This window comes from Garra rufa, chromosome 16 (assembly GCF_049309525.1).
Source record: "Garra rufa chromosome 16, GarRuf1.0, whole genome shotgun sequence".
Lineage (NCBI taxonomy): Eukaryota > Metazoa > Chordata > Actinopteri > Cypriniformes > Cyprinidae > Garra > Garra rufa.
In genome coordinates this window covers 31,825,752-31,838,447 of record NC_133376.1, presented here as the reverse complement: position 1 = coordinate 31,838,447, position 12,696 = coordinate 31,825,752, and the positions used below count along the sequence as shown (strand labels likewise).

General features: G+C 35.9%; 1 protein-coding gene across 1 annotated transcript; it reads left to right on the top strand.

Moving 5' to 3' along the window:
* The first annotated feature begins 2,064 nt into the window (after positions 1-2,064).
* cul4b (cullin 4B) lies at positions 2,065-11,306 on the top strand. Its single transcript, XM_073820230.1, has 16 exons — positions 2,065-2,939; positions 4,465-4,580; positions 4,665-4,768; positions 5,353-5,422; positions 5,563-5,636; positions 5,771-5,933; positions 6,621-6,710; positions 8,290-8,372; positions 8,464-8,531; positions 8,893-9,011; positions 9,105-9,297; positions 9,378-9,482; positions 9,578-9,688; positions 9,798-9,883; positions 10,934-11,041; positions 11,148-11,306. The coding sequence occupies exons 1-16, from the start codon at positions 2,471-2,473 to the stop codon at positions 11,304-11,306; spliced, it is 2,118 nt and encodes a 705-aa protein (XP_073676331.1). The 5' UTR covers positions 2,065-2,470.
* Positions 11,307-12,696: the final 1,390 nt, after the last annotated feature.

The window sequence follows — 12,696 nt, the reverse complement described above, 5'->3', positions numbered from 1 at the left end:
ATTGTGAAATATTTCTACTATTTAAAATAATTGCTTTCTATTTGAATATATTTTAAAATGTAATTTATCCCTGTGATTTCAAAGCTAAATTTTCAGCATCATTACTCCAGTCTTCAGTTTCACATGATCCTTCAGAAATCATTCTGATATTCTGATTTGCTGTTCAAGAAACAGTTTTCAGGATTCTTTGATGAATAGAAAGATTAAAAGATCAGCATTTATACGAAATAAACACTTTTGTAACATTCAAAGCTCTTTTTTGGGAAACAAATTATATAAATTCATACTTTTTTTGTAAGGATGTTTTAAATTGATCAAAGGTGATGATAAAGACATTTATAATGTTACAAAAGATTTCTATTTCAGATAAATGCTGTTCCTCTGAACTTTCTATTAATCAAAGAAACCTGAAAAACGTCTACTCAGCTGTTTTCAATGCAATAATGAAATCAGAATAGGATGATTTCTGAGGGATCATGTGACTGGAGTAATAATGCTAAAAATTCAGATTAAAATCACAGGAATAAATTACATTTTAAAATATATTCAAATAGAAAACAGTTATTTTAAACTGTAAAAATATTTTACAAAAAATACTGCTTTGCTGTACTTCTCTGCTGAAAAAAACAGCAGATGCTGGTTAGGTATGTTTTGGTGCTGGGATGCTGGTCCTTTGCTGGTCTATGCTGGTCATGTTACTGGTCAAGGACCAACATAAACCAGCAAAGGACCAGCATAAACCAGCAAAGGACCAGCATAAACCAGCAAAGGACCAGCATCCCTGGTGAAAAAATCAGCTAAAAGCCAAGGCTAGTTGGCTGGTTTTAGAGGGGCTTTGGCCACTTTTCCAGCCTGGCTAGGCTGGGAAACCACCAGCTAAAACCAGCCTGACCATCTTGGACAGGCTGGGAGACCAGCTAAAACCAGCTACTTCCAGCTTAAACCGGCTAAGACCAGCCAACCAGCCTAGGCTGGTTTTAGCTGTTTTTTTCAGCAGCACCAAAACATACCTAACCAGCATATGCTGTTTTTTTCAGCAGGGTTTTGATCAAATAAATGCAGGCTTGGTGGGCACAAGCGACTTCTTTAAAAAAACATAACAAATCTTACTTTTCAAAAAGAAAAAGGTGAAATACTTCTTCTTCTTCTTCTTCTGAAGCGTTTTATGGCGGTTGGCAAACCAACTGATAGGTGCTTTACCGCCACCAACTGGACTGGAGTGTGGAACAAGAGATTGGCAGACAAACTACATATTTAAAAAAAATAAAAAAAAAAATAAATAAATAAATAAAAAAAAAATATTCTCTCAAACAGACCCGTCTCTTTCAGGAATGTGATTAACTGTACAAATATTTTCTTAAGTGCTGCTCCGAGTATATTTTCCATTTGAAATTTGACTTTATATTTTCTACATACATCTCTTAATATTTTCCTTTCATTTTCATATGCATGACATTCCACTATCACATGCTGTACAGATTCAAGTTGATTACAATATATACATAATCCATTTGTATGTTTACCTATTATATGGAGAGTTTTATTGAGTCCTGTATGTCCTATTCTAATACGGGTTATGACCATTTCTTCCCTTCTGTTTCTACCCAAATCTCTTCCCCCTCCAACTATCTTTTGAATGTTATACAGATGTCTACCTGTGTCATTAATATTCCAATATTCCTGCCATTTGCTTTGTGTATGAACTTTAATTATTGCTTTAGCTTCAGCTTTACTTAATGCAATTTCCAAGTCTACTGTTTGTGATTTAAGAGACTGTTTTGCCAATACATCAACCTCTTCATTTCCTTTCACTCCAACATGTGCAGGAACCCAGACAAATGATACATTAAAACCTTTATTATGTAACCTATATATAGCTTGATATATTTTATTTAAAATATCAAAAGGTGAAATACTGTATCTCAAGTGTTTTTAAGAGTTTTGAGACTGGTCTGCGAACGATATGTTGTCGCCCCCTGGAGGAGAGCACCGGAAACGTCAGGCCTTGCGCTTAACCAACGCGCCTCAACAGCAGCTGCGCAACGGTCGAAAGTACTTCCGGCGGGTCAGCGTCGCCTCTTAGAAAAGTTACTATTTCCCCGCGGACTTTTCCTCAAACCTAAAATACCAGCATATCTCCCGAGCTGAAAGCCAGCGTCCGGCAGAATGCTTTAGCGCAAACAGCCCTCGGCGAAAAGCAGTTTGTAATCCAACGGACTTTGTGCTGCGCGCCGGAGTGTGCTCGAGCGAGAGGAAGCAGTATTCAACCATCTTTCCTCTGCTGGCAATAACAAGAACAGAGAAGGGTCCAAGTGGGGCTGCACTTCTCAGTTTATCCTCTTTTTCTCCTTCTTCATACTCGGAGCCGCGAGGTTGCACTTGCCCCGACCGAGACCGAGGAATATAAAGCGTCCACACCCGGGATTGTAGCATTAGTAGATTAGCGGTTTGATTTGGTATTTCTTTTTTCATGTTTCCAACAGGTTTACCTTCCCCTAATCCCCCACCGCCAGCCCAAGAGCCCAGACCGGCAGCTTCTGATGTTCACAACGATAGTAGCTTAACGTCTTCTAAGAAGAGGAAAATTAACAGTTCCGACAAGGAAGACATTGATTCAATATCTTTGTCTCCTAAAGCCATTTGTAATTCCTCCTCCACAACGTCCTGCTCTTCCAGTTCACAGCAACAGCAGCAGCAGCAGCAGCAGCATATCCAGAAGAAGTTGAGGTTCGAGGACCCGCTGGATTTGATCGGACTGGATGTGAAGATGGCCGAGGAGTCGTGTAACCCTGCTGAGTCGTGTTCAAAGGCGAGAAATGTGTTCCTGCCCGGTGGTGTCGGGCATCATGCTAACGGACTGACCAAGTCTGCGGGCTCCGCCACCTTTTCCAACAGTAAACCTGGTGCTGCGAAGAAACTTGTTATCAAGAACTTTAAAGGTAACGCTAGGTCAAGAGTCTGTGGTCCTCTGAAAACATCTTAAGCTGTGTCTCCAAACTTGGCAAGCTGTCTGCCTAAACAGCATTTTTGGCCAAACGCACCTGTGATGTCTATAAATGATGGCTACAGCCACGACCTCAAGCAATAGTAAACAACTTAAGTAACTCTCTTACAAATGTGCTTCTGTCACAGTGGAGACTAGCTTTTTATATTTACTCGCTTATATATATAGCCTAGACTTTGTTATGCAACTTGCGTTTGTTTATGGAGGAACATAACTTGAGTAAACAACATCAACAAAAACACTATAAATTGAGATTCTTTGAAACACTAGTTTTAGTTTTGTATCTTAACTGCTCATGAACATGTTTTTTTTTTCTGTTGAAGTATTATGTCATTTTAATTTTTTTAAAGTTTGTGACATGAAACAAAACAATAGGAATATTAAAACATTTTTTTTTACAATAAATATTAATGTAAGTGTTTTAACAAAAATACCAGCTTCATGCACTACCAATCAAAAGTTTTTGAACAGTAAGATTTGTAATGTTTTTTTTTTTTTTAAGTTTTACTATTTAAAATAACTGTTTTCTATTTGAATGTATTTTAAAATGTAATTTATTCCTGTGATCAAAGCTATGATTTTCCTGTGATTTTCAGCATCATTACTCCAGTCTTCAGTGTTGCCTGATCTTTCAGAAATCATTCTAATATGCTGGTTAAGAAACATTTTGTATTATTATCAATATTTAAAACAGTTAAGTACTTTTTTTCAGGATCTTTGATGAATAGATCCAAAGATCAGTATTTATCTAAAATAAAAAGCTTTTGTAACACACTATACTATTCTAAGGCTTGGAGTCAGTATAGAAAGAAATTATAGAAATTGTTACTTTTATTTAGCAAGGATGCTTTAAATTAATCAAAAGTGATGGTAAAGGCATTTATAATGTTACCGAAGATTTCTATTTCAGATAAATGCTGTTCTTCTGAATTTTCTATTCATTCTAGTAATCTGAAAAAAATTCTACTCTGCTGCTTTCAACATAATAAATAATAATAAATGTTTTTTTGAGCAGCAAAACAGAATATTAGAATGGATCATGTGGCACTGTAGACTGGAGTAATGATTCTGAAAATTCAGCTTTGAAATCACAGGAATAAATTACATTACAAAAGTTTTTAAAATAGATACTATTTGAAAACGTTACTGTTTTTGCTGTATTTGGATCAAATAAATGCAGGCTTGGTGAGCAGAGGAGACTTCATTAAAAAAAATATTAAAAACTTTTGACTGGTGGTGTATTTTAAACCCCCAAAGTGTATGTTTACCCAGTTTAACCCCATGATTATGTCCTTACTGTAACTTTATTCATACTTTTTCCTTAAACTAAAATAAATAATTTATTAAGTGGTCAGCGTTGTGCCACATGTTGTCATCTTGTGTAAACGAAATCAAAACCTGACCTTTATTAAAACACTTGCCAGTCATAACTGTTTGTTTTTTGTATAATCTTATATCAGAAAAGCCCAAATTACCAGAGAATTACACAAATGAGACCTGGCAGAAGCTGAAGGAAGCAGTAGAGGCCATACAGAACAGCACTTCAATAAAGTACAATCTAGAGGAGCTCTATCAAGTAGGTTTTGTGTATATATTTATTTTATCATTCCGTTATTATATGCATGGAATCTAATGCTATTTATTCCCTTCTGTCTTTCAGGCTGTTGAAAACTTGTGCTCCCATAAGATATCCGCCAAGCTCTATAAACAGCTCAGAGTGGTCTGTGAAGACCATATCAAGGCGCAGATCGACCAGTTCAGAGAATATCCTTTTCCTTGCCACAAATCTTGTTAGGTTGAGGGTTTTTTTTGCAGTCCAAAAGTTCAGTGTTCTTTTCATGAAGCGAAAAAATGGCCCATCACAAACATGATACAATTATTGAAAACATATTTTTGCAGATGCATTTTTTGAGGATTCTTTTAATGTATAGAAAGTTCAAAAGAAAAGCATTTATTTAAAATAGAAATATTTTGTAACATTATAAACGTGTTTACTGTCACTTTTGATCAATTTAATGCATCCTTGCCAAATAAAAGTATTAATTTCCTTTAAAAAAAATTACCAAATCCAAACAGTTGCATGGTAGTGTCAGAAATATATTTTGTACACTTTTTTTTAATTGATGTATTTCTTAAAACTTTAATTTTATATAATAGCTGAACTTCTGACATAAAACTCATTAATGCTACAAAACTATGGCAGACGGTGCATATGCTGAGCTAAATATATGAGGGAACATTTTTCAGAAATGATGAGAAGTTGAGTCACTGGTAATTAATTAGGACTGTCTGCTTACAGACTGCTAATCATAATGTGATGTGAAACCATTTCTTAACTCTTGCTCCACGGATGCCCTAGACAGTGTTCTGTTCCTCAAGAAAATAGACAAATGTTGGCAAGATCACTGCAGACAAATGGTTAGTGAAGTCAGTCTAACTGCAGACCTCATCTTTACATGTATTTTTTAATTAGCTGAACTACAAAATGTTCGTATATTTAGTTTTTTCACCTGTTTGCAAAAATGCTTTTAATACAAAAACACTGTGTTTTCTTCTAGATCATGATTAGGAGTATATTTTTGTTTTTGGATCGCACATATGTTTTACAAAATTCAATGCTGCCATCAATCTGGTATGTCTCCACTCTTGCCAAAAGATATTAAATTTGTAACACTGACACTGTCGCCCTTGCTGTCTTTATTTACTACCACTGCTTTGCCGCTCATTCCACTGGTGATTAAAGATACACTTTTGTTTTGTCTTCAGGGACATGGGCTTGGAGTTGTTTCGTTTCTATATCATCAGCGACCTGAAGGTGCAGAGTAAGACAATCGATGGCATTCTGCTTCTTATTGAGAGAGAGCGGAGTGGAGAGGCCATAGACCGCAGTCTCCTGAGGAGTCTTCTGAGCATGCTCTCAGATCTGCAGGTTAGCTCACCTGCTTTCTCAATTGTGCTAAAACCAAAGTGTCTCTGTTTGCGTTGCATTTAATCTTTAATCATTTAATGATTAAACTGCTCCTCAGTTTTCTTAAGTATTACCTATTGCTTGCTTAAGTGGGATGTCTGTGTAAAGTAAATAAACCCAATAACTTTCACATGAGTGTAACAAGTATTTGAATAGTCTGGTTAGTTTAGCATGTATTTTTATATTTGCTAAACATATATGTTTGCAAAAAGAAATTGTGCAAAAGCTTTTTTGCTGAAATAAATATGACGCAAAACATTAAGTAATTATTAATATTAATGCAAATTTTTAAAGTGAGTATTAATGTAGGTGTTCATAATTCATGTTTCTGCTTTTAAACCCTCAAAGTACATGGCCCATTTATCTCCATGGTAAGGTTTTTACTGTAACACTGAGTCAAATGAGTCAAAAATATGTTCGTTACTCATCAAAATTATGCCACATCCTGTCATTTGCATCTTTACACGAGTAGCAAAAAGTGTAATTCATCATTAATGCATTAATGAAAATTGAAACAAAACCATAGGGAATTCTCTAAATATTTCGTTGAGGTCTTGATCCCTGATATTATTCAGCCTTTAATCTGTGTGGCCAAACTTGTTTAGTGTTAATATTGTTGTAATCACACCTTTGCTCATTTTATGACAGATTTATCAGGATTCATTTGAGCAGCGCTTTCTGGAGGAGACAAATCGACTGTATGCTGCAGAGGGCCAAAGACTCATGCAGGAAAGGGAGGTGAGTTTCACATCAGGGCAACATAAAGTATTGATTTATTTCATTGTTTTATTATTGTGATTCTGTGAGCAATAAATTATTGGCATATCTCATTAAGTGGAAGTTAGCTACAGGCTTGTACTGATACAGGCTAATTTGCTTTTTGTTTTTTCTTTTAATTATGTAGTCACCCTTGGTTGTTGTTTCAAAATTATTTACACCCCTACAAAGATAAACTGCTATTTGTTGTGTGGAACATAAAAATGACAGAACCTTTCTATACAATCACATTTCGTCAGGTATTCCAAGTGATTTGTGTTCTAGTCTTTTGTGGTCGTGTTTTTAAGAGGTGTAGCAGAGGTGAAGACCACTAATAAATAGGGATATAATGATATTATCAATAATATCATTGTATCACGATGGCAAAATTGTCTCAATATAATCGTGGTCACATGATGATATGAACGGTCTTTGGGCAAAAAGTGTGAATTTTTTAAATATTCTAACATAAAAAGCCTTTAAAGTTATGTTTTAGGCCATTATGCTTTGGCACAGTATCTGTCAAATGAACAAGAACCAAAAGCACAATTTGGCTTAATCTCTTCATCAAGTCTGTTTTTGCTGTGCATTTCAAAGCACCTCAGAACGGTTCCATTCTTAGTGAATGCAGTTATCTTGTTTATTGCATGTACTGTAAGTTCACCGCATTTTTGGAAATGCAACAGCCACCAGTTATGCTTTATTTTCATGGCAGATGATTATAGCATTTCACTAGATTTGTAGTGAGATGCGTTTCTGTAAGCATGTTTTCACTGAAGTTGGAGTTTTCCTTCAAAATAAAAGCTCTACTGCCGTTTCCATCAAAGTAAAAGCTTAAAAGTGCAGTATAAATTGCTGACAGCTAGTGGTTTAAATGGATAACATTACTGCAGTCCAAATTCAAAACGTCTCTTTCAAGTGTAGAAAAGGAGTGTAATTTCTCTGCTGTAGGGTAAAGCAAAAATTATATGCCTGTGAAATATTTGTTTTCATTTATTTTATAGTGCAGTTGTTTGACAATATATGGCTATTACTGGCATAGGAATAACTTTAATATAAACTTGCTATTATTATTATATTCTAATTTGTTTGGCTTTTAAAACACCAGTGTGAATGTAATTTAAATTGAGACAGTATACCACAAATAAAAAGAAGTTTTCTTAGAAACATGGGTTGGAGCACTTAATTTTGAACTCTCAAAGTGCATTAGAATTTAACTAAGAATTTAACTGTAGAAAGTACATTTTCCATTGTTTTATTTTCTTTTAATTAAAAAAATAATAATACTGCAATAAATATTGTGTTGTGGACTTCATATCGTGATATTATCGCATTGTGAGATTTTGGTATCATTACATCCCTATTAGTAAAGGTCATGCTTTTCTCTCTGGCCTTTAGGAACTGTGATTGTATTTAAAAAAAAAAAAATTTAAATGAAGATGTTTCACAAAAAAATAACATTTATTATATATTTTTGTAAACTATATTTTTAATTAGATTTTTCTCTGCCTCACTTCATAACATTTCAGTTATTTATTCATAAGGAATATTTTCCTTTCAGGTGCCAGAATATCTCCATCATGTCAACAAACGTCTGGAAGAGGAGGCGGATAGAGTCATCACATACTTAGACCAGAGCACACAGTAAGTATTCAGAGAATATAACTAACATTTATCATTTAAGTTACTTTGGCACAAAAAGATATGTGAATGTTAATCTTTTTTTAATTTGTAGAAAACCCCTCATTGCTACAGTGGAAAAGCAACTGCTTGGAGAACACCTCACTGCAACACTTCAGAAAGGTATCAAATGATGATGATTGACGTTGCATTTGGTGTTCAAATGGTTAAAGGGATAGTTCACCAAAAATGAAAATTCTGTCAGTTACTCACCTCTATGTGGTTCCAAACCCATAAGACCTTTGTTCATCTTCAGAACACAAATGAAAATATTTTTGATGAAATCCGAGAGCTTTTTCACCCCATGTTTAAGGCCCAGAAAGGTAGTAAGAACTATTTTAACAATGTCCTTTACTACCTTTCTGGGATTTGGACGTGGTCATTTCGTTATTGCCTGTGCAGGGTCAGAAAGCTCTTTAGAATTTTCTTTTTTGGGTGAAGCATCTTCAAATTTAGAAGTGATTGTTTTCTTGCCAAACTCTAGGTTTGAATAACCTGCTGGATGAGAATCGTATTCAGGATCTGTCTCTGCTGTACCAGCTCTTCAGTCGTGTAAGGGGGGGCGTGCCGGTGCTTCTGCAGCACTGGATCGAGTACATTAAGGTGTGCAGGGAACTCGTCTAGATGGCTGAAAAAAACATAACACTTCTTAAATGTGCACATTCAGTATCACAAGTCTTGTTTTTTATGTCTCAGGCCTTTGGTAGCACAATCGTCATCAACCCAGAGAAAGATAAGACGATGGTTCAAGAGCTTTTGGATTTCAAGGATAAGGTCGATCACATCATTGATGTATGTTTCATGAAAAATGAGAAGTTTGTAAATGGCATGAAGGAGGCCTTCGAGACCTTTATCAACAAACGGCCAAACAAACCCGCAGAGCTTATAGGTCAGTTCATAAATGTTGAGTTTTGAAGCTGATTGGATCAAGATAATCATTCACTAATGTTGTTGTTTTATGCTCAACAGCAAAATATGTGGATTCAAAGCTCCGTGCTGGGAACAAAGAAGCAACTGATGAGGAACTCGAGAAAATGTTGGACAAGATAATGATCATATTCAGGTTCATTTACGGTAATGCATTTAAACTTAATGCTATGTTCTAAAGAGCTAGAGAGTTTTTAATTATTAAATATCTAAGCCTATGACTTTTTCATCTTTCTTTCAAGGCAAAGATGTTTTTGAGGCCTTCTACAAGAAAGACTTGGCGAAGAGGTTACTGGTGGGAAAGAGTGCCTCTGTAGATGCAGAGAAATCAATGCTGTCAAAACTGAAGCACGGTAAATTGCATTTCTCCTTTCATGTTTGATTCCCAAACCATCCCATCATCATTATCACAGATGTTTCAACAGACTTAGGTAAAAATGGTGATTTTTGTTTTTTTTGTAGAATGTGGAGCTGCATTTACCAGTAAGCTCGAAGGAATGTTCAAAGACATGGAGCTCTCAAAAGATATTATGGTGCAGTTCAAACAGGTAATGGTAGTTTTTATTTTTATTTAAATCATATACATTGTCTTATTTTGTCTAGTTACTATGGCTGCCCTTGACTAAAGATATTTATTATAAGAATTAGTCGACTATTAGTCGCACGTTTATTAATAAACCTTATAAATCATAATAAAGAGTCTTTAATTGCCTACATGGCCTAATAAGTGCTCAAGTGCACACAAAAAAGCTTGCCACAGCGCACCGGCAGATATAATTATGAATGTGTCAGGGAAAAACAGCAAGGAGACTGCATTAAGATTTAAAAAATCTATTGATAAACTAGTGCTTGCTTAGTTTTCGGTTTAAGAGTTGAAGTCAGCCACGCTGATCTTCTCCACAGTTGTGATGCGCCTCGACGCAAGTTTCATACGGATTACATAATCAGAAAATATTTATTTTCTATTTGAAATGGTTCATTTAAAAGTAGACATTTCACTCTCTATAAATGTTTTCATGTCTGTAAGGCAAGTATACACAGAGTTTCGATGTTTTGCGCTTAAGTTCACAGAGACGGAGATGGCTGCTTACTTTCATTATATTACAAAAGCGCAACATTTCGTTGTTATTGTAAGGGCACACAAATAAACGTAGAGTCTTCACAGATTTGAAAGAGGTATTACTTTTATCTGTATGACCAGAAATAACGGAGTATATTAAGAGCAAGTGACTGCACTGGCGGCTCCATCTGTCTGCAGTGAGTGTGCTACTCTTCAGCTTATTCTAGGTTATCATTAGATTGAGCTGCCATGTAAAGTTGCTACTACATACATCTTTCAGATGATAAGCCATATTTGAGGTCAGTGAATGATAGGTGAGCTTTTGGATGTCCTGCCCGATGTACTATATTACCACATAGACCAGCCATTAACGATCTGTCCATCACGGAGTGCGTGATTTCGACACTTTCTGTGAATTTTTTTTTTTTTTCTGCAACTAAGTGACTAATAAAATTTTGGTTGACCAATCCTCTTCTCGTCGACTGTTAGGGGGCAGCAGTACTAGTTACATCTTTCTCTCTTTGAATCTCCACCTCAGCACATGCAATGCCAAAATATTCCCGGGAACATTGAGCTGACAGTGAACATCCTCACTATGGGTTACTGGCCAACATACGTCCCCATGGAAGTACATCTGCCTCCGGAGGTCTGTTCTGATGAATATTGAGAAATGAGATATTGAATAAGATGTTCCTTAACACTTAAACATGACAGTAATAACCTTTTTACCATGAATATCCTTCACTCTCCAGATGGTGAGATTGCAGGAGATTTTCAAAACATTTTACCTGGGCAAACACAGTGGACGGAAACTACAGTGGCAGTCAACGTTAGGACATTGTGTTTTAAAGGCAGAATTCAAAGAGGTAATGCACATTTTCTTTTCTTATATACAGTTGTGGCCAAAATGATTAGATCACAAGTATTTTCTTCAGCTAAAAATGGTTTTAAGTCAGTTATGTCTATGTTTTGCTGAAGTGTGTCAGTAGGAAATATCAGTTTACATTTCCAAACCTTCATTTTGCCATAAATTGTAATCCAGTGAGGTTTTTGTTTGTACAAGGAGTCTGACCACAGCCAGTGCTCCACACAGAGATCTGATCTCATCATCATCCAGTCTGTCTGGAATGACATTAAGAAACTTAATAAACTGACTAAATCCAGAAGAACTGTGGCAATGACTCCAAGATGCTTCAACTAACCTACCTAAATAGCTACAGTCCTGTTAAATGTTTTAGGCACTTGTGTAAAAATGCTATAAAATGAGGATGCTGTCAGAAATAATGTCATAAATAGGTTTACGTTATCAATTAACTTGTATTAACTAAATTAAACCATTTGGGGTGACCATCTATTGTGTTTAAAGCAGCTTTTGCCCTTGGTGCACTTGTGCATAGTTTTTCAGGTAGCTTTGCAGAAGTCTCTTGAAGCATCTTAGAGACATTGCCACAGTTCTTCTGGTTTTAGTCTGTCTCGGTTTGTTCTGTTTCTTCATGACATTTCAGAAAGAATGGATGATCATAAGATCAGATCTCTGTGTGGAGCACTGGCTGTTGTCAGACTCCTTGTGCAAACAAAAATCTTACTGAATTATTAGGGATGCACCGATCATGATTTTTCATGGCCGATTCCGATACCGATTTTTTACAAGCAAGCTGGCCGATTCCGATACCGATTTCCGATTTTTTCAAAAACAAGAAGTTATGCAAGTAAACAACATAAACAACATGTTTATTTAGTATTTAACAGGCCGATCTGGCTTTGGCTATTGAATCAATAGCATCTGACATCTGAAATTAAATACAAAATATGAAAGTAAATACAGTTTAATAAGTAAAACATGCTTTTAGTAAAGTAAAACAGCAAGCCAACAGGCATTTTAATGTAAAATAATAATAATCATTCTTAACAGAACAGACTTTTATTTTTGGCTTTTCAAAAGTAAAGTAATGCTTTTTACAAAAATAAGCATCTCAGCTTTGTCACAAGTGAGTCTGTTTCTTTTTTCATCTGTCACGTGAGAAGCTGAGCTGAACAAACGTTCGCTGTCTGCGCTTGTGCAGGGCGAGGACAGGTACGCTTGCGCAACTTCAGCGAGCACAGAAAAGCGGCTGTCCTTTGCAGACATTGCAGATTGCAATCTTCACGTCCTGCTCACAGATTTCGAAAAACCGCCACACAAGTGACATGTTTCTGAATTAATCGAATGCCGCGGCCCGCGTACACACTTCCGGAAAAAAACCGATCGCGCGTTAGATGCAAAAACCGGCCGGTTTCGATTTATGGCCGGTCAACCGGTGC

Coding starts and splice junctions, on each gene's coding strand:
- cul4b (XM_073820230.1), top strand. CDS start 2,471: ATGTTTCCAACAGGTTTACCTTCCCCTAATCCCCCACCGCCAGCCCAA. Junction 4,581..4,664: donor ATCTAGAGGAGCTCTATCAA/GTAGGTTTTGTG, acceptor TCTGTCTTTCAG/GCTGTTGAAAACTTGTGCTC. Junction 5,423..5,562: donor AAGATCACTGCAGACAAATG/GTTAGTGAAGTC, acceptor GTTTTCTTCTAG/ATCATGATTAGGAGTATATT.